Source organism: Coffea arabica, chromosome 5c, assembly GCF_036785885.1.
Source record: "Coffea arabica cultivar ET-39 chromosome 5c, Coffea Arabica ET-39 HiFi, whole genome shotgun sequence".
In the NCBI taxonomy this organism is placed as follows: Eukaryota; Viridiplantae; Streptophyta; class Magnoliopsida; order Gentianales; family Rubiaceae; genus Coffea; species Coffea arabica.
Genome location: NC_092319.1, coordinates 43542647 through 43559756, shown reverse-complemented (window position 1 = coordinate 43559756; position 17110 = coordinate 43542647). Strand labels below are relative to the sequence as shown.

The 17110-nt window shown below is 38.2% G+C and overlaps 3 protein-coding genes across 4 annotated transcripts; all 3 read right to left on the bottom strand.

Moving 5' to 3' along the window:
• Positions 1-224: 224 nt before the first annotated feature.
• LOC140007775 (uncharacterized) lies at positions 225-1654 on the bottom strand. Its single transcript, XM_072051039.1, has 4 exons — positions 1509-1654; positions 1262-1419; positions 1067-1187; positions 225-971 (listed from the first exon to the last, which is right to left on the bottom strand). Exons 1-4 carry the CDS (start codon positions 1632-1634, stop codon positions 600-602), a joined length of 777 nt encoding a protein of 258 aa, XP_071907140.1. The 5' UTR covers positions 1635-1654; the 3' UTR covers positions 225-599.
• A 76-nt stretch (positions 1655-1730) lies between these two features.
• LOC113690469 (replication protein A 70 kDa DNA-binding subunit B-like) lies at positions 1731-16711 on the bottom strand. The gene is made up of 6 exons (XM_027208385.2): positions 16576-16711; positions 2660-2803; positions 2305-2575; positions 2137-2221; positions 1904-2028; positions 1731-1810 (listed from the first exon to the last, which is right to left on the bottom strand). Exons 1-6 carry the CDS (start codon positions 16579-16581, stop codon positions 1731-1733), a joined length of 711 nt encoding a protein of 236 aa, XP_027064186.2. The 5' UTR covers positions 16582-16711.
• LOC113690471 (uncharacterized) lies at positions 13461-16804 on the bottom strand. Of its 2 annotated transcripts, XM_072051037.1 has the most exons (9): positions 16705-16804; positions 16053-16624; positions 15820-15972; positions 15660-15722; positions 15463-15525; positions 15290-15367; positions 15133-15195; positions 14128-15039; positions 13461-14040 (listed from the first exon to the last, which is right to left on the bottom strand). In XM_072051037.1, exons 2-9 carry the CDS (start codon positions 16405-16407, stop codon positions 13502-13504), a joined length of 2226 nt encoding a protein of 741 aa, XP_071907138.1. In that variant the 5' UTR covers positions 16408-16624; positions 16705-16804; the 3' UTR covers positions 13461-13501. The 2 variants fall into 2 exon arrangements, with proteins under 2 accessions (XP_071907138.1, XP_071907139.1); XM_072051038.1 differs by lacking the exon at positions 16705-16804 and having other exon boundaries at positions 15820-15878; positions 16053-16192.
• Between the last annotated feature and the right edge of the window lie 306 nt (positions 16805-17110).

The window sequence follows — 17110 nt, the reverse complement described above, 5'->3', positions numbered from 1 at the left end:
ATTTTGTTTTGGTACTTTGATATAATGTAAGTGTTTGTGTAATAAATTTACCATATTAGATGTTGTGATTGTGTTATTGAATTGGAGTTTAGATATAATGAAAGCATATGAGGTTCGTATCTAGTTACTGGTTATAAGTCTATAATCACAGGTTAATTATTTCGAGAAATGAGCTGACCATTTTTTAACAGTAACGTGAAATAGTATTCATCAATTACATGGTATTTCAAAATCATAGTTAGACATCTGATTTCATTTTCAGCACTTCAAAAGCACAGCTACATATCTGATGATGCTATACAAAATGTTCAAAAACATAATTGGAGCTGTGGTTTAGAGTAGGGTAGACTAATTCCCTGGCGTAGACCTTTTAGCAAGGCACAAACGATAGCCTATGTACATTGATGGAGATGGCAGTTCATCAGATGTTCAAAAGGTTGGTCAAAAGCTTTGATGCAGATAGTTTGGAGTAGGGTAGACTAATGCCTTGGTGTAGACCTTTTAGCAACCCACAAACGATAGCCTATGTACACTGATGGAGATGGCAGTTCATCAGATGTTCAAAAGGTTGGTCAAAAGCATAGATGCATATACTATATCTACAGCTCCATGTCAGTCGGGTCAGTGCGTTGTTTCTTAGTTGGAGTTTCTGTGATTTTGAGTGTTGTGAACAAATTGCTGTCCAAATTTGTTGCTCCCCTGTAACTTTGAGCAGTTGCATTGAGAATTGTTGAACTGGTGGTCAAGTTCGATGATTCTGGAGCTGTAAGTGGATTTGTAGAAGGAGTGGAAGTTGAAGCTGAATTTCTAGAAGTGCTTGATATTAGTTCTGCAGCATTTGCTTTGTGCACTATGATAGCTGCGTATTTTTCTGTGTCGGCAGGTCCACGATTTCCAGTCATTTTTTTCACGAAGCAGGTGAGGATACTACTCTCAATAGCCTGTTCAATAGCTGTGTAATCAAGCTGATGCTGCAATATTTGTGTTTGAGTATTAGTCTATACAATGTATATGAGTTTATGTTTAACTGGAGGTTGGTAAGTTTTGCATATGAATGTATACTGACCTTGCCTTCGAGTTCTTGAATCTGTGGCAGTGTGAAGGGCAGTAGTTGCTGTGCATCATTGTCATACAAATCAAGTGTGAGGTTTCCAGAGTAATCAGCCAGCTCTATGGTTAACCTACTCCTGTAATTGTTGTTGGTAATTAGTGAAACAATGTTTATTGAAGTAGTTTGTGAAGTTGCTGTTGTGATGGTTACCTTGGAAGAATGTTAACATTCTTGTTGCAGGAAGTGCAAATAATCTTCCATTGAGGTTTAGCTCTGAAGGATTTGTGACAGTTTGAGCATGCATTATACCATAGCCGTTGGCTTTTGTCAAGGAATCGTGGGCTTCCTTGAATCCAATAAGCTTTTTTCTGAGAAGAAATAAGACTCTAAGTTGCCTAATTTGGTAGATAAGTGAATGAGCCAAGAAGTTAGATTTCTGAAAGTTCCAGAAGCTCACCATTGGTAAATTCAGGAACTCTTTGATAGTGCAGAGCTCATCTTCTGTAGGTTGTGGTAGTAGGCTGGTTCGGTTTAGGTATGCTCTCTGTGTTATGAGGTCATTGATCTGTGTTTTGTTTTCCATAGCCCTTGTGAGCAGATATCAATTGTTAGTTATAAGAATATTGCAAATACTCTGTTATAACATATCGGAGGACAGTTTAATTGAAGCAAGCGCCTACTATTGCCTCAACATTGAACCTTGTTGTATTGGGGGGTTCACCAAAACACTTGAGCCAAACTTTGTTGAGAGATTTAGAGCTGCAGTTTTATGTAATTGAAGATGATATTAATATTCTAAGATGTGGTGAAGTATATGAATGGTGGATTTGTGATATTTTGAGCTATACTTACTGTGGTATGATGAAACTCTCAGTCGAAGGCCAACAATGAGTGGCATTGATTGAATCATGTTGGCAATTGCTTGGCCTTCATCTGTCTCGTGATCACCCCAGAGAGTTAGGATGACTGGCATGAAGCTGCAATGTATTTGATTAGATGTCTAAAATTAGTTTTTTTATATCTATCTATTGAATTTGGTGGCACAATCTATATAGACTGATTACTCTCTTTACAATAATGATTACCTTTTGTCTATGATTACAATCTCTCTAGTTGGGGTAGTGCCTTTGTGAAATCGTTGATGGACCTCTGCGACAATGCCAAGTATATCTGTTCTTTGCATTCATCAAGGAGAAATTAATTAGCAGTTTTTCAAATATGAGATAGTTATATATCTGAGTTTTGCATATTACCTATGTCTGACGTATCATCAATGTGTTGGTAGAATCTTCTGAAAGGAGTGAATCTGAAAACAGGAGGAATTTCTGGGGGATTTGGTTCATCCATTGCCTGGACAACAGTGGAGTTGTCAATATACCAAGTACATTGATTTTCACGTACACGATATTCCAGTGGAGTATATTCAACTCTTGCATTGGACAGCATGTAACGCATATACAGGCGAAAGTGGTTGCGAAAGAATTCTATGTCTGATTTGTATATCATAGCCTCCACTGTGGTGCCCTGTACAAAAGGTTTGGTTCCATTCAAATGTGAGATGTATTTTGAGGTGTAGTAAGAATTCAGGAAGTTTTGTAGTGTATTTACCTGCCCATCAATGAGTGTAAGCTTCTGATAGCGATTTCCTGCTTTTGATAGGAGCGGCTTCTGTTTGTCAAGAACCTGAACTATTGTTGTCCAATCTCGAAGTCCAGGAATAATTTCAGCAAATGCTATGACTTTTCTGTCTTCCTGTAACTTGAAAGAATAATTGGTGGATGATTTTGTGAAAAAAAATATAGAAACAGAATACAGATAATATAATAGAGTGGCACGTGTGTGAGTGAGCAAATCATTCATGTGCTAAATCGAGGACCTCTTTATACACTACATTATTTGTTATTGAGTCTTGTTCAGGATCAAATATAGGTGGTTTGATGAGCATTTTAATTGAGTTTTTATTTTTTGCTCTGGACATTGCCACATATAGCTGTCCATGTGAGAAAACTGGTTCACGTAAGTATATTCCCACAAAATCCAACGTCTGGCCTTGAGCTTTGTTAATAGTCATTGCGAAACAGGGTCGAACAGGAAACTGGATGCGTTCAAAAGATACTGGAGAGTCTGGATTGGTCTCAATTCTGAAGCATATTCGATGGAGAAAGACCTCTTTCCCAGTGAACTCTCCACAACTTATTACTGCATGTATAATGTTAGAGTTTAAAGATTTGCAGATGAGCCTCGTTCCATTGCACAATCCTTGGGGGGGATCAATGTTTCTGAGCAACATAATTGGACAATGTGGTTTGAGGAGCAGCCTGTGAGGAGGAAATCCATTGGGTGTTAAGGCATTCACGAAATCCTCCATGATTGTCTGTTCAGAATCGTCAATGCATTTGTCCCTACTGATGTATTCTTGGACCTGTCCAGGTAATTGATGTATGATTTTCTGGTTGATGTCATCAACAAATTCGTTCTTTGTTGTAAGTATAGCACGGTTCACGGCTGAAAAATCATCATGGAAGAATGCCATTAAATCCGGGAATACAGCCTTACTGAGCTCTGTGATGGAATCTTCGTCATTTGTGTATCTTATCAGCAATGCAGTATGTATTTGGATAGAGTTGTTATTGATAACAGGCTCTGTTCCATTTCCAATACGGAGTAGATATTCAATGAACTCAGGATCATGTCTTGCTCTCATATTCTCTGTCAGGTGAAGTTTATGAAGTTGTGGCCATATATATGAATTTACTATGGAAGCATCAATAAAATCCACTTTTGTGCCTTTAGTAACAACCGGTAATACCTGACGAAAATCTCCTCCAAAGACAATTACCTTTGATCCAAATAAGTCATTGCAGTCCATTAAATCTTGGAGTAATCTATCAACAGCTTCTATTGAGATTTTATTCATCATTGGAGCTTCATCCCAAATTATAAGGCTGGCTGATTTTAGAAGTTGTGCTGATGAACTTTGTTTGCTGATTCTGCAGTTGGTATTTTTGGTTGTATCTAATGGTATGTTGAATCTTGAGTGAGATGTTCTTCCACCAGGTAATATTGAAGCTGCTACTCCACATGATGTTGTAGCAAGTGCTATGAATCCTTTTGATCTCACTTCAGCTAAGAGTGCTCGATAGAGAAATGTTTTGCCTGTTCCGCCTGGGCCATCAATAAAAAAACAACCCTTCTTTATTTTGAACACTGCATCGATAATTATATCAAAAGCAATTTTTTGGTCACAGTTTAGTTGATAAATTGCTTGGAGATCAGATTCTTGGACAGTGATTGTTGTTTCTGCTGTTGTGTCTCTTGTGTTCTTGTTCATATGATTAAAGTTTAGAGCATGTGGAACCAGAGCATATGAGTTGATGTCTTTTCCCATTGATTGCAAAAAATTATTTATCTGTTCAAGTACTTTGTATCGTATTTGATCAGGTGTAAATTCTGACATTCTTATGAAATCTTCTGATAAAGAATATTCAAATTTTTTCCAAAGGTATCTACTATCTGATGGAGGAAAGTGTACCAGGAGAGTTGCAAATAGCCTTCTCAGTATGTATGGCATCTGGTACGAGCTAGCTTCTTCAAGACATTGCTCCTGCGACGTATCTGATTCAAAATAGCCTCTAAGGATAGCTGCATCACGGAATGTACTGATATATTTTCCATTGATTGTCTTGAGGTCATCGAATGATGTTGGAGCTCTAACATGTGTTAGGAGTAATCTAAGAAAGTAACGTTCTCCTTCTCCTATGCTTGCTGCGACAATTCTACCAATAGAATGCTTTTGTTTTCTGGGTTCCCATTTCTTCTTGCCAGGGTACCAAACGAAGTGTTCTGGGAATTCTTTGTACGTGCACTTAAGATGCTGAGCCAGTTTGTCCACTGAATTCATATAGAAGAATTCTGTTAACATGGTTCTTTTTGCATGCCTATTCCTCACCACATCTCGAAGGTCCTGATCGGGTGTGAAATTCATTGCTTGGAAATTTTCTAAGTGGAGCTGGAGGTGAATGACAGAAGGATGGATTTCACTTAGCTGGAATCTGAAGATTCTCCAAGTTGCCTCTACTGCACATACCCATCTAGCCGACTGGAATTCCCTTATTTCATCAATTGCAGATGGTTGGATGTTAGAATCTGGTCGATCAGAAGCATCTGAATTTACTCTAAAACGTATTCTGTCATGCCCCTTATATATATACTTGTATATATACTTCACGGCTTTCACTGTGGAGCAAATTTCTACATTTATATGACAGTCAAATTTTGCTAACAGATATCCATTGTATGGAACTACCCATCTATTATCCAACTCATGTCCGCGAACTATTATTTTCTTTCCATCTTTCCTTCTGCGATAAGTGGGATATGTATTCTCTCCATGGAAGGTTGTATCAGCAAATGGCTTTGGGTAATTATTTTTGCACTTCTTCTTCTGATTTCCTTGCATACAAACATTATCTGGATTTTGTTTTCCGCAAGGACCATGGATCATATGCTTTCGGACCATATTAAATAAATGTCGATTGGGCATCTTATCAGGAATTTCTGCACTCACAATGTTATCATAAGATTCTGTGGAGTAGAGCTTGGACCCTGCTTTCAAGATTATGAGAAAATGAGCATGGGGCAGACCACGTTTTTGAAACTCAACTACATAGGTATAGGCAGCTACTGGTCCAAAGATTTCTTTTCTGAAGAGTTCTTCTTTGAGAAGATCAAGTTTAGCATGGAAAATCCGAGCTAATAAGTCTGGTCGGGTTAATTCCACTTTGTCCCCTCAAACTTTGGGCGATTACCCACTTCAGTCCCTTAACTTCAAAATGGGACACTTAAATCCCTAAACTTATGAATTGCTCCCAGTTAAGGAAAATTGTTGACAGAATCCTGATTGCCGTTGGTGGTCGAAGTGCGTGGCAAACACTCTCCGTTAATGAAGATGGGGGAATATTGTTACTGAAAATGATAAGGACATAAACGTAAATTTGGGTCGTAAATTAAGGACAAACAAAGACAAATTCCAGAGAAGGGAAAGTGCGAAACAGTCAGAGAGTGGTCGTTTCTTTCCTCTGTCTTGGATGAAAAAATAGAGAGGAGGGGTAAAACCAAAGTGTGTAAAAATCCGAATGATTGTTGCTGAAAAACACTGAAGATTGCAAGAATGGGAAGAAAGCGAGTCAATGTGAGAGAAAAAGCGTCCGCGTCCGCAGCGAAACAATGGAAAGCAAAAGAGAAGACAAGTACTGGTATGAGAAAAATATTTTAGAGTTTTTTGTGTACTTTAATTGAATTTAATAATTGGAATTTGGGTAAGAATTTACGGTAGCAGTAGAAAAACGTTTTAAAGCCATAAGGATTGTTGAAAAGTTAGGGTTTTGGATGGTTGTGGAATGCATGTCCAAGGCATTATATATTTTTGATGGTACTGTTAGTGGGTCTGCATATTTTACTGAAAAGTGAGTGTTGTGGGAACCCTAATGTTCCTTCTGTTGAAGACATTGTGGTCCCAAATGCTAAAAATGTTGTTAATAATTAATGGGTTAATTATTAAAGATTTATTTTTTTATTTAACCAGAGTGTGGTCCAAATGACATTTTGCCCAACTCATTTTCCTTGGCGATACACCATCAGGGTGAGTTCAGAAGCTCTCCCAGCAAAGAATACGTGGGAGGAAGGGTAGACTATATAAACAACTGTAATGCTGAAAAATGGTCACTACAAGTGCTTGATGAATGTGCAGTAAGACTAGGATACCCGAAAGATGCTCGTTTTGGGTGGTATGGTAGGATTCCTGGTATGCCGCTTGAGACTGGACTATATTTTTGCATGTGTGATTGGGATTGTGATCTTCTAGTAAACACATTGCCACTGAATAGAGTGGCAGAGGTTTATCTACAAGTTGGCACTGATGATAATCCAGTGAGGTTTCAAACTCAAAAAACAGAGTATGTAGACATGCCTGAAGGCCACAAAACTTCTGCTAAGCAGGATACAAAAGATAAAGAAACATCTGAAATGGACAGTGACATAGCAATACTGGAAGAAGTTGACTTCAATGATATGGACAACAGAAGGAAAAATGTGGCTGATGACAACAGTAATGAAGTTGCTACAAACAGTCATGAGAATTTTGATTCCAAAAGTCCTAATTTGCAACAAGAAGAGGACAACAAGAGAGATAATGCAGGGGAAGAAGCACAAATGGCAACTGATAATGATATCCAAGCTGATGAGACTGATGTGCAGGCTGATAATAATGTGCAGGCTAATGATGATATGCAGGCTGACGACAAGTTCGATGATCCAGATTATACGGGGCAAGTTGAGAAGGATGTTTTATTTGATGAAGCCTTAAAGATTGGACAACAATTTGGCGTGCATAAAGGAGCTCCTGAAGTTGGACCTTCTACCAGCAAAGACAGAAGAAAGAAGAGAGCAAGTAGGGAAGGAGAAGCTGTTGACGAAGTAAATATTTGTGATGAGCCTGACATGGTTAATGTGGAGGATATGCAGTTAGAATATGAAACAGATTGTTCTAGAGAGTTGAAGAGTGAGAGTGAATCCGAAGACGAAGATGGTCGTAAGAGAAATAAGAAGCCTAAATTTTCAGTTTTTAATGAGAAAACTGAAATGAGAAGTCCAAGATTTAAGGTAGGCCAGAGGTTTTCATCAGTTGTTATTTTTAGGTTGGCTGTTAGAATCCAGGCTATTATGGAGGGAAGGGATGTCCAATTCATAAAAAATGACACATATAGGGTACGGGTGAAATGCAGAGGCTGTGAATGGCAACTTTTTGGCTCAAAAATGCAAGGTGAAAACACTTTCCAGATCAAGACACTTAGCAAGGAGCACACCTGTGGACGTGTCTTCCATAATAGAAACATGACATCAAAACTAGCTACCAGGTTGTTTGTAGATGAGGTGAGAAAAACACCATCCATGACAGTCCAGGAGCTCATGACTAGGGTGACTGAAGAATTAAATGTAGATTTCAGTCTTAAACAAGGCTATAGGACAATGAAAAAAGTAAGAGACATAATTGAAGGCAGTCATGAAAAACAGTATGCATTGTTAGAGGACTTCTGTGGTGAATTGAGGAGAGCAAATCCTGGATCGACAGTGTTCGTTGAGACGGATGAGGATGAGGATGGGATTGTCAGATTCAAAAGGCTTTACATGTGCTTAGAGCCATTGAAGAGAGGATTTCTAAAGGGCTGTAGGCATTGGATTGGGTTGGATGGGTGCTTCTTAAAGGATACATATGGTGGACAACTACTTACAGCCGTGGGTATGGATGGGGATAATAAAATGTTTCCACTAGCTTTGTCAGTTGTTAGAGTGGAAAATTATGACAATTGGAGCTGGTTTTTGGGATTGCTTGTACAAGATTTGGAAATATCAGATTCCAGTAATTGGTGTGTCATGACTGACAAGCAAAAGGTATGATAAATTGTATTAGCACTTATTTATACATCAACTTTTTATTTAATAACTCAGGTACAACTTTTTATTTAAGCCAAGTTGTATTCAAACGTGTACAGGGACTAGTTCAGGCAGTTAGAGACAAAATGCCACAAGCTGAGCACAGGTGTTGTGTGCAACATCTATACACCAATTTCAAACAGATTCATAGAGGCCTGGCCTTAAAAGAAAGACTTTGGAAATGCGCAAAAGCTTCTTATGTTACCCACTGGAAAGTCGAAATGGAACAGTTGGGGCAAGAATCTGCAGCTGCGCATTCTTGGCTTGATGAAAAAGATCCCAAAACTTGGTGTAGAGCCCATTTTAGATGTGGATTGGATTGTGATATTTTGGTGAATAATATGTGTGAGTCCTTTAATGCAGTAATTTTAAAGGCCAGGTCACTACCAATCATATCCATGCTGCAGACCATTTATTTGTACCTGCTGAAGAGGATGGAGAGGAACAGGGAAGCAATGTCCAAGCACGAAGGTTAAGACACATTTTATTTATTTACTAGTATTAAGGTCAGTTCATAATTTCTTTGAGAAATTTATGACCAATTTATTGTTTTCATTTTGTATTCAGGTCTTCTTTGTCCAGCAATATTTGAGATATTGGAAAAGGCTAAGCAAGAGCAGTGTATGTGCATAGCGTCATATGCTGGGACAATGAAGTATCAGATAAGCTGTCCATTTGGGGAGCAGTATATTGTTGACATGGCTGCCAAAACCTGTTCATGTAGAAAGTGGCAATTAAGGGGAATACCATGTGGCCATGCTGTAGCTGCCATCAACAAGAGACATGAAGCACCAGAGAAGCATGTTTCCAACACCTACTTGAAGATCACGTATCTACAAAGTTATGAACCTGTACTTAATCCAATCAATGGTCCTAATTTGTGGGAGCACATAGACCTTCCAGCAATGAAGCCTCCGACTTATAGAAGATTTGCTGGAAGGCCAAAGAAAATGAGAAAAAAGGCTTCAGAAGAAGACAGACGGGACAGCTGTGTCAATCCAACTAAACCTCACAAGGTTAGCAAGGTTGGCACCATGATGAGCTGCAGCCGCTGCAAAAAATACGGACATAACAAAAGAGGATGTCCGGATAAAAATAAGCAAACCACTGAGGGGACAACTACAAGTTCAGCAAAGGAGAACAGTGATATTGGAGATACAGGCCCATCTATGCAGCCAAGTACTAACGAGGCTTGTCCAAGTGATGTGACCGTTGACATACTTGGAGTAAGTACGCAACAGAGTCACACAGGTCCATCTCAAAATTTGGATGCCAATCAGCCAAAACAAGGGGCACAAGAACCAGTGACAAAGAAAGGAAGAAAATGCTCATTTTGTCGTAAGCATGGTCACTCAAAGAATAGTTGTAAGTTGAGGCAATGGACCTTTAGGAGCTCACTGGACATGACTGGAGACTTGGGATTCAAAACTGTAAAAATACGGTCTGATGATCTGGAAAACCCATATAATCATGCTCAAAATAGTTCTGGGCATGTGGAAAAGAATCCTACAACAACTCATGTAAGTGGTCTCCATACATCAGGTCTTTATTTATGGGTGTCATGTCTTATTGATTCATGTTATGTGCTTGTTTGCAGTTAAGCTCCAAAGCTGATGGTCGCAAACTTTATTCCCACAGCCACGGAGTAACGATGAGAGCACCACACTCATACGTGGACTTGGGGACAGCCTCTCATTCCAGCAGTGGACTTAAGCAAGCACAATTCACATGGCAAGGCAATTTGTGTGTTAACCTGTCTACATTACAGACAGCTGCGGGACATGCGAAGGAGTCACTTGGAATTGAAAATGTGCAGCTCCATGGGGATGGAAACCAATCTGTTAAGTTGGGAAAATTGCAGCAATAGGCCAAATAGCCTTCAAGCATGAACTAACTGATGCTGGACAAACCAACTCAAGAATTGTACAGGCATATAGCCTTTTTTATTTTGCAGATACAATCAAATTGGGCAGTAAAAGCCTCTGTTTTGCTAGTCCAGATGTGGCGAACTTTTGTTCAACTCATATAGTCCATTGGAACTAAGAATTTTTTTGTTAATATGGAATTTTTGTTAGCCTCTGTTTTTGGTAGCCTCTGTTGTGGAACTCATATAGCCTTTGTCTTGCTAGTCCAGATGGGTGAAATTCAGAGGCTGTTAATGTGGAATTTTTGTCATTCCTGGTATTGCTATTATGTATTGGATGATTTGTTGAATGATCAAAGGTTTTTGCTGAAAATTTTATGTTCTGAGTTGATTGCTGTTGTTAATGTGACATAGATTACTTGCAATAAACTTTACAAATTGGGACACTAAAATCCCTAAACAACAAATTCTGATTACATAGCAGGTCCAACGTTCACAATTATGGGACATAGCAGGTCCACTATATCCCTAAATTTGATACAATACATTTAAAACCCATCTACCACCACTCAGGTCATTTCACAAATACATTCATCAGACAAAGCTTTCACCAGTCACAAAAATTCAAAACAATGTGGTACATGTTCACAAGCAAGATGGTTAAAATCCCGACTGTATAATAACGCTGAAACCCGCAAGCGGGATTCTGTGTTTTTCCTACTTCAACGTTACCTCGCATGCGGGTTAATGTTATATTTTATGGCGAGAAGAAAAAATTGGTAATTAGGCTTTTTGGGCATTATAAGTAAATATTTAAATTAATGACCATTAAAAAAAAGGGTTGTATAAATTGGCAGTTAAGTTTTCAAAATGAATTTGGACGAATTTGTAAAAAGTTAGAAGAAATAGGTTGTAAACGAGTAATTGGGTTGCCAAACTCGTTTTCTGACTTGTCCATTGAACTACATTTACTCATATCGCCCAAGAATAGATGGGTATGGGAATCATAAAATTTTACTTATGGATATAAATAATTGGGTAACGCAACCGACCCAATTAACCCATCTACCACCACTCAGGTTATTTCACAAATACATTCATCAGAAAAAGCTTTCCACCTGTCACAAAAATTCAAAGCAATGTGGTACATGTTTACAAGCAAGCAGGTTAACATCCCGTCTGCATAAGAACGCTGAAACCCCCAAGCGGCATTCTGTTCCTTTCCTATTTCAACGTAAGATCGCATGTGGGTTAATGTTATATTTGATGGCGAGAAGAAAAAATTGCTAATTAGGCTTTTTGGGTATTATAAGTAAATAATTAAATTAATGACAGTTAAAAAAAAGGGTTGTATAAATTGGCAGTTAAGTTTTCAAAATGAATTTAGACGAATTTGTAAAAAATTAGAATAAATGGGTTGTAAACGAGTAATTGGGTTGCCAAACTCGTTTTCTGACTTGTCCATTGAACTACATTTACCCATACCGCCCAGGAATAGATGGGTATGGGAATCATAAAATTTTTCTTATGGATAAAAATAATTGGTTAACGCAACCGACCCAATTAACCCATCTACCACCACTCAGGTCATTTCACAAATACATTCATCAGACAAAGCTTTCGTCCTGTCACAAAAATTCAAAGCAATGTGGTACTTGTTCACAAGCAAGCAGGTTAAAATCCCGCATGCGGGTTAATGTAATATTTGATGGCGAGAAGAAAAAATTGGTAATTAAGCTTTTTGGGCATTATAAGTAAATATTTAAATTAATGACAGTTAAAAAAAAGGGTTGTATAAATTGGCAATTAAGTTTTCAAAATTAATTTAGACGAATTTGTAAAAAGTTAGAATAAATAGGTTGTAAACGAGCAATTGGGTTGTCAAACTCGTTTTTTGACATTTCCATTGAACTACATTTACCCATACCGGCCATGAATAGATGGGTATGCGAATCTTAAAATTTTACTTATGGATATAAATAATTGGGTAACGCGACCGACCCAATTAACCCATCTACCACCACTCAGGTCATTTCACAAATACATTCATCAGACAAAACTTTCACCTGTCACAAAAATTCAAAGCAATGTGGCACATGTTCACAAGCAAGATGGTTAACATCCCGACAGCATAAAACGCTGAAACCCGCAAGCGGGATTCTGAAAGTGCTGGTAATTACATAGTCAGCAAAAGCAAGAATTTCCTTCCTGCACCACTCAAAAGGTCCACTACTTAGCAATGACAGACAAAGGTGGTCCCATATTTGAGCAAACAAAACGGGCAGTCCGGCATAAGCGGTTGCTTCTTCTACAACTCATTTTGGACCTTCTCCCCCAGATTTGAAAAAAACAACCACATGACAATGGCAACCCAGTGGATAATCAAGTACATCCTTAGCTTCCTTACTTTCGATTGTTGGCACCTTGAATTTTCTTTCAACCTATCCAACTCAGCTTCCATCTTGTTCATCGACCTTAGCAGTCCAGGTATTATTTCTTTTGACCTTTGACACATCTCAGGATCAACCCAATCCCAGTATATGCAGCCTCCTTGTTCCTAGTTTGACAAGAACATTATGTTTGCAGACAAGATTAGGTGGCTGCAATTCATACAAACCCAAAATAAAAAACAAGTATAAACACAAAACCCTAATTTCCCTTACTCTGTACTTGGCACATCGACAAAACCTTCTTCCTGGGTTCATGGCAGTCCATGATGTCATCATCAATGTTTGCTTTCCACAATCACAAAATTGCCTCACCATTTCTCTTTGTTTGTTGAACCATGCGTTGGGTTCTCCTTTTCTTCTTCCTGCCCTGTGGATAGCAGAATGACAGCTTGGGTCTCTCAGCATACCGACCTGAAGTGCCCTTTTATGATTTGGATCGGGTCTACATTATCCATCTGAAGTGGGTAGCATGGAGGGAAACTTTCCCTCCATATTTCACCATTTTTTTTTAATCTATATATGTGATTTTTTGTGAATTTTCATTGTTGCCCTCAGTCAAAGGACAGTGTTTGCCACGCTCTTCAACCACCAACGGCAATCAGGATTCTGTCAACAATTTTCCTTAACTGGGAGCAATTCATAAGTTTAGGGATTTAAGTGTCCCATTTTGAAGTTAAGGGACTGAAGTGGGTAATCGCCCAAAGTTTGAGGGGACAAAGTGGAATTAACCCAGTCTGGTCTGTTATGAGCCTCATCAGTAGGAAGCATATGTTGTTTGATCTCAGGCCATGAAGGGTTGCAGGTCATTGTAATGAACAGATCTGGTTTGCCGAATTTTTGTACAAGAGCCATGGCGTCAACATATCTTCTCCTCATATCACGTGGACCACCTATAAATGAAGCTGGGAGGATTACTCGCTGCCCTACCCTTGATCCCTGGCAATGCCCTGCTACTACACTGTCCATTATACCTTGAAGCTGCTCTCTTCTTATTAATTCTTGTCGATTCTTGTAGTAATCAAGTCTCTGGGTTTCTATCTTTATATACATATCAATCACATATTGTTGTAGCAGTCTGCCAGTATTAAGTACACTTGGAGTATATTTTTCTCGCATCTGCAATTTATATGAATAATACTCACGCATTGATACAAACTCCTTATTGTTTTCCAGATCGTTACAACCTGCAATACAATTGTTCAATGTAAGCATCATAATATTTATAAGTATATACTGGAGAATATAATTCTAGATTATGATTCTATGCATACCTTGCTCCTCAGCATCTAGTAGCTCTTGTGCAGATCTGTAATTAGGAAAAGGAGTAGTGCAGCTAGCTTTTTTGTTGCATCTCTTTCTCTTCTTTGGATTTTCCATAGTTATCCTTCTTATACCAGGATGCCATCCAGTTTCTCCAAGCGGGAATAACAGTGGATACTGCAATGGATCATAGCATCCATAATAGTATTGTAACAGGTGGTCTTTACCCTCTTTTGTATAGATTTGAATATGTCTCGTGTATCCTTCTTTAAATTCCTGACCCTCCACCCATAAAGCTGCAATTTGAGATGCAGTTGGTTGGTTGAAGACCCTCTGATCATTTTCTGAATGGGATTTAAGTACTATCTGGTATGAGTCAAGATCTGGAACATGTTTTAAGCTTCGAAGAAAAGAAGCGTAAGGATTGGATTCCATCATATGCATAATTTTTTTTACTGTACTCTCTGTCAGCTTCTGTGATATAGCTAGTCTGTTTTCTAACTCATGGTCTGTGTCATGGAAATATAGCTGCAGATAGACGCCAGAACCTCCAGATGGAATCAGATCTTTGATGAAGTGATAAGTTTGTCCTTGGACTTTGAATGTGTAAATGCCATTAGTTCTTTTGCAGAGGGATTTATCATAATGCACTCCAAAAGAGGTGAAGCCAAACATGTTGTTGTATGTCCTGACATATGTTCTAAAAGAAGCAGCTTCATCAGACCGACCAGTATATAGTTCTATCAAAATATCCGGAAGTTTGTTTTGCTGGAGAACCACTTCACCATTAGAACAACAAAAATTTGGTGTTTCAGAATGGAACTTTTTTGCCTCACAGTAACTGCAATGTGGCTTTGAAGGCAACATGTCTGGTTCATCGTTAATGAATTTCAATGCTCCAATCCCATCTGGATTTGTTCTCCCTACAATACATTCAATGTAATTGTAACTATTGAACAGAAGAGTAGAGGTTTGGAACAGAACTCTACATGTACAATAAACTATATTCAAAATACCTTTTGGTCTCTTAGTTGTCTTATTAACGGTCTGAGTTTTTTCCAGCACTGATTTTGTGTTGGCTGTACATTTATTCAGAAGATTTTGTCAACGGTGAGAAGTAGACTGATGGTGTAGCAAGTATTACAATAATGAAACTTGGTGACAGAGGACAACCTAAACCTCCATTTTTGTTAGCAGTAGATCCTAGTAACTGTCGAGTAGCCTGATATCGTGTAACAAGTGATGACAGTTCTATAAAGAGGAACCCATCGTGTCACTTACAGTAAACAAACTGAATGTAATTTAAGAAGAAACAAAATATATGACGGTACTGAAGCATCAAATACCTGGAACTTGTTCAATACTCTCTGGAGAGAAGTTGTAGCAGCTCATACAGACAAATGAGTTAGCTGTAAGTTTAACATAAAGAATAAATGAATAAGTATGAAGAACCTGGTGGCCAGTTATATGTTCAAAAATACATTTCTATGGCCAATAAAATCTGGCAATATTTAATACAAAGTTAGGTAAAGTAGTGGTCCACCTGAAGTGTATGGAGTAGTATGATGTGAGCAGACATGCTTGTGGTTCGTGCCTGAAGAACTACCTGCAATTGAAGAATGTTAGAACAATACAATGGTATTTTGAAGCAACAGTTATGATAATGGTAGTAATACTTCTATAAAAGTAACAGGGATGAAGACCTTGTTCATAAGTGGAAAAGTGAGACACACTGTTCTTTAATTTTGATCCACCAGATTGACTGTTACATGCAGAGAGCTGAGGATTAGGAGAGGCAATTTTGGTGACATACGCATCAATTTTCTGAGCAGATGCATTTCCATGAAGATTTGGAGCTGCAATAGAGGGTAAACAGAAACTCAACATGCAGACAACAAAAAAAAAAGAAAGGGTGAACGAAGCTTGCGAAACATACATGTGACACATCGACCATGTTCACTTAATTCTGACATTAATATCTTCGTCCGTGGCAACAGGTTATTGCATCGGTGGAAATAGCTACCATCAGCACAGTTGTTAGAAATAGCTAGTAAACCAGAGCCTGGAGTATCTGATGGTCTGGAAATCTGCTGAGATTGTTCAGCAAGTGGCTTGGACAAGAGTTTGCTTAACTTTCTTCTGTGATACGCATCTCTATTTTTCTTTCGATGAGCTTCTTTTTCTTCTACCGACAGAGCAGCAAATCTTTCTCTCTTTTTTCTATTCTTCTCAGATTTTTTCTCACGGACATTCAGAGCATTGTTAGGTGGATGTAACTTAGAGGAACTCATGTTGTCCGTATTATAATGGAAGAGATTTTTTATAATATAATTACACAGTGAATAAAGTAGGAGCTTGTTAAGCGTGATAAGCAGAAAATACTGATAGCAACAACAGCAAAAACGACCGACATAAACTATGGACTAACAGACCTGTTAATAAATCTAGCAAAACAATACCTCCATTGGTAGCTAAGGCAGACAGCAGTGCAGCAAATTTGTTGGAGAGCTGAATAAAAGATATTAAAGCAGTAACCGTAGAATTTCTGATAAACAAAGAAACCAGAGAGACGGAAGTTCAGAGAATACCTTGCGTGGGAATTGTTGTATTCAAAAGAACCGAGAACAAGGTTTACATGGAAGTCAAAGCTGAAGTATGCAGTCGATTTTGCATGAAGACTGTTTGTATCTTACAAGTCAATGAAAGAAATGGGAAATTACAAATATAACCAAGCGGTGCCATGCAATGATGCAGAAAACAGATACTGTCCAGAAGAATTTGGTAAACAGCAAAGGTAAATGGCCGACAATTAACAAAAGCTAAGCATGAATTGTAAGCAAGAGCTGAATGATACATGACACGTATGTTTTTGAAATGATGATAATGATAAGGAACCTGTGTGTCTACATAAATTTTCGTTCAATAGTTGAGCTAAATAATACGTAAAAAATTGTAAACAATGACACGTATGTTTTTAGATGACAAGGAACCTAT

Bases quoted from the DNA above. Each gene is read 5' to 3' on its own strand.
- LOC140007775 (XM_072051039.1), bottom strand. From the start codon at position 1,634: ATGGAAAACAAAACACAGATCAATGACCTCATAACACAGAGAGCATAC. The intron at 1,420-1,508 runs GTGAGCTTCTGG...ATTTCTTCTCAG, and splicing joins AGTTCCTGAATTTACCAATG to AAAAAAGCTTATTGGATTCA. The intron at 972-1,066 runs GTCAGTATACAT...CAAATATTGCAG, and splicing joins TTCAAGAACTCGAAGGCAAG to CATCAGCTTGATTACACAGC.
- LOC113690471 (XM_072051037.1), bottom strand. From the start codon at position 16,407: ATGAGTTCCTCTAAGTTACATCCACCTAACAATGCTCTGAATGTCCGT. The intron at 15,368-15,462 runs GTATTTGATGCT...TCCTCTTTATAG, and splicing joins GAGTATTGAACAAGTTCCAG to AACTGTCATCACTTGTTACA. The intron at 15,196-15,289 runs GTTGTCCTCTGT...ATAAATGTACAG, and splicing joins TAACAAAAATGGAGGTTTAG to CCAACACAAAATCAGTGCTG.
- LOC113690469 (XM_027208385.2), bottom strand. The intron at 2,029-2,136 runs GTAATCATTATT...AATACATTGCAG, and splicing joins ATTGTAATCATAGACAAAAG to CTTCATGCCAGTCATCCTAA. The intron at 1,811-1,903 runs GTAAGTATAGCT...ATAAAACTGCAG, and splicing joins GAGAGTTTCATCATACCACA to CTCTAAATCTCTCAACAAAG.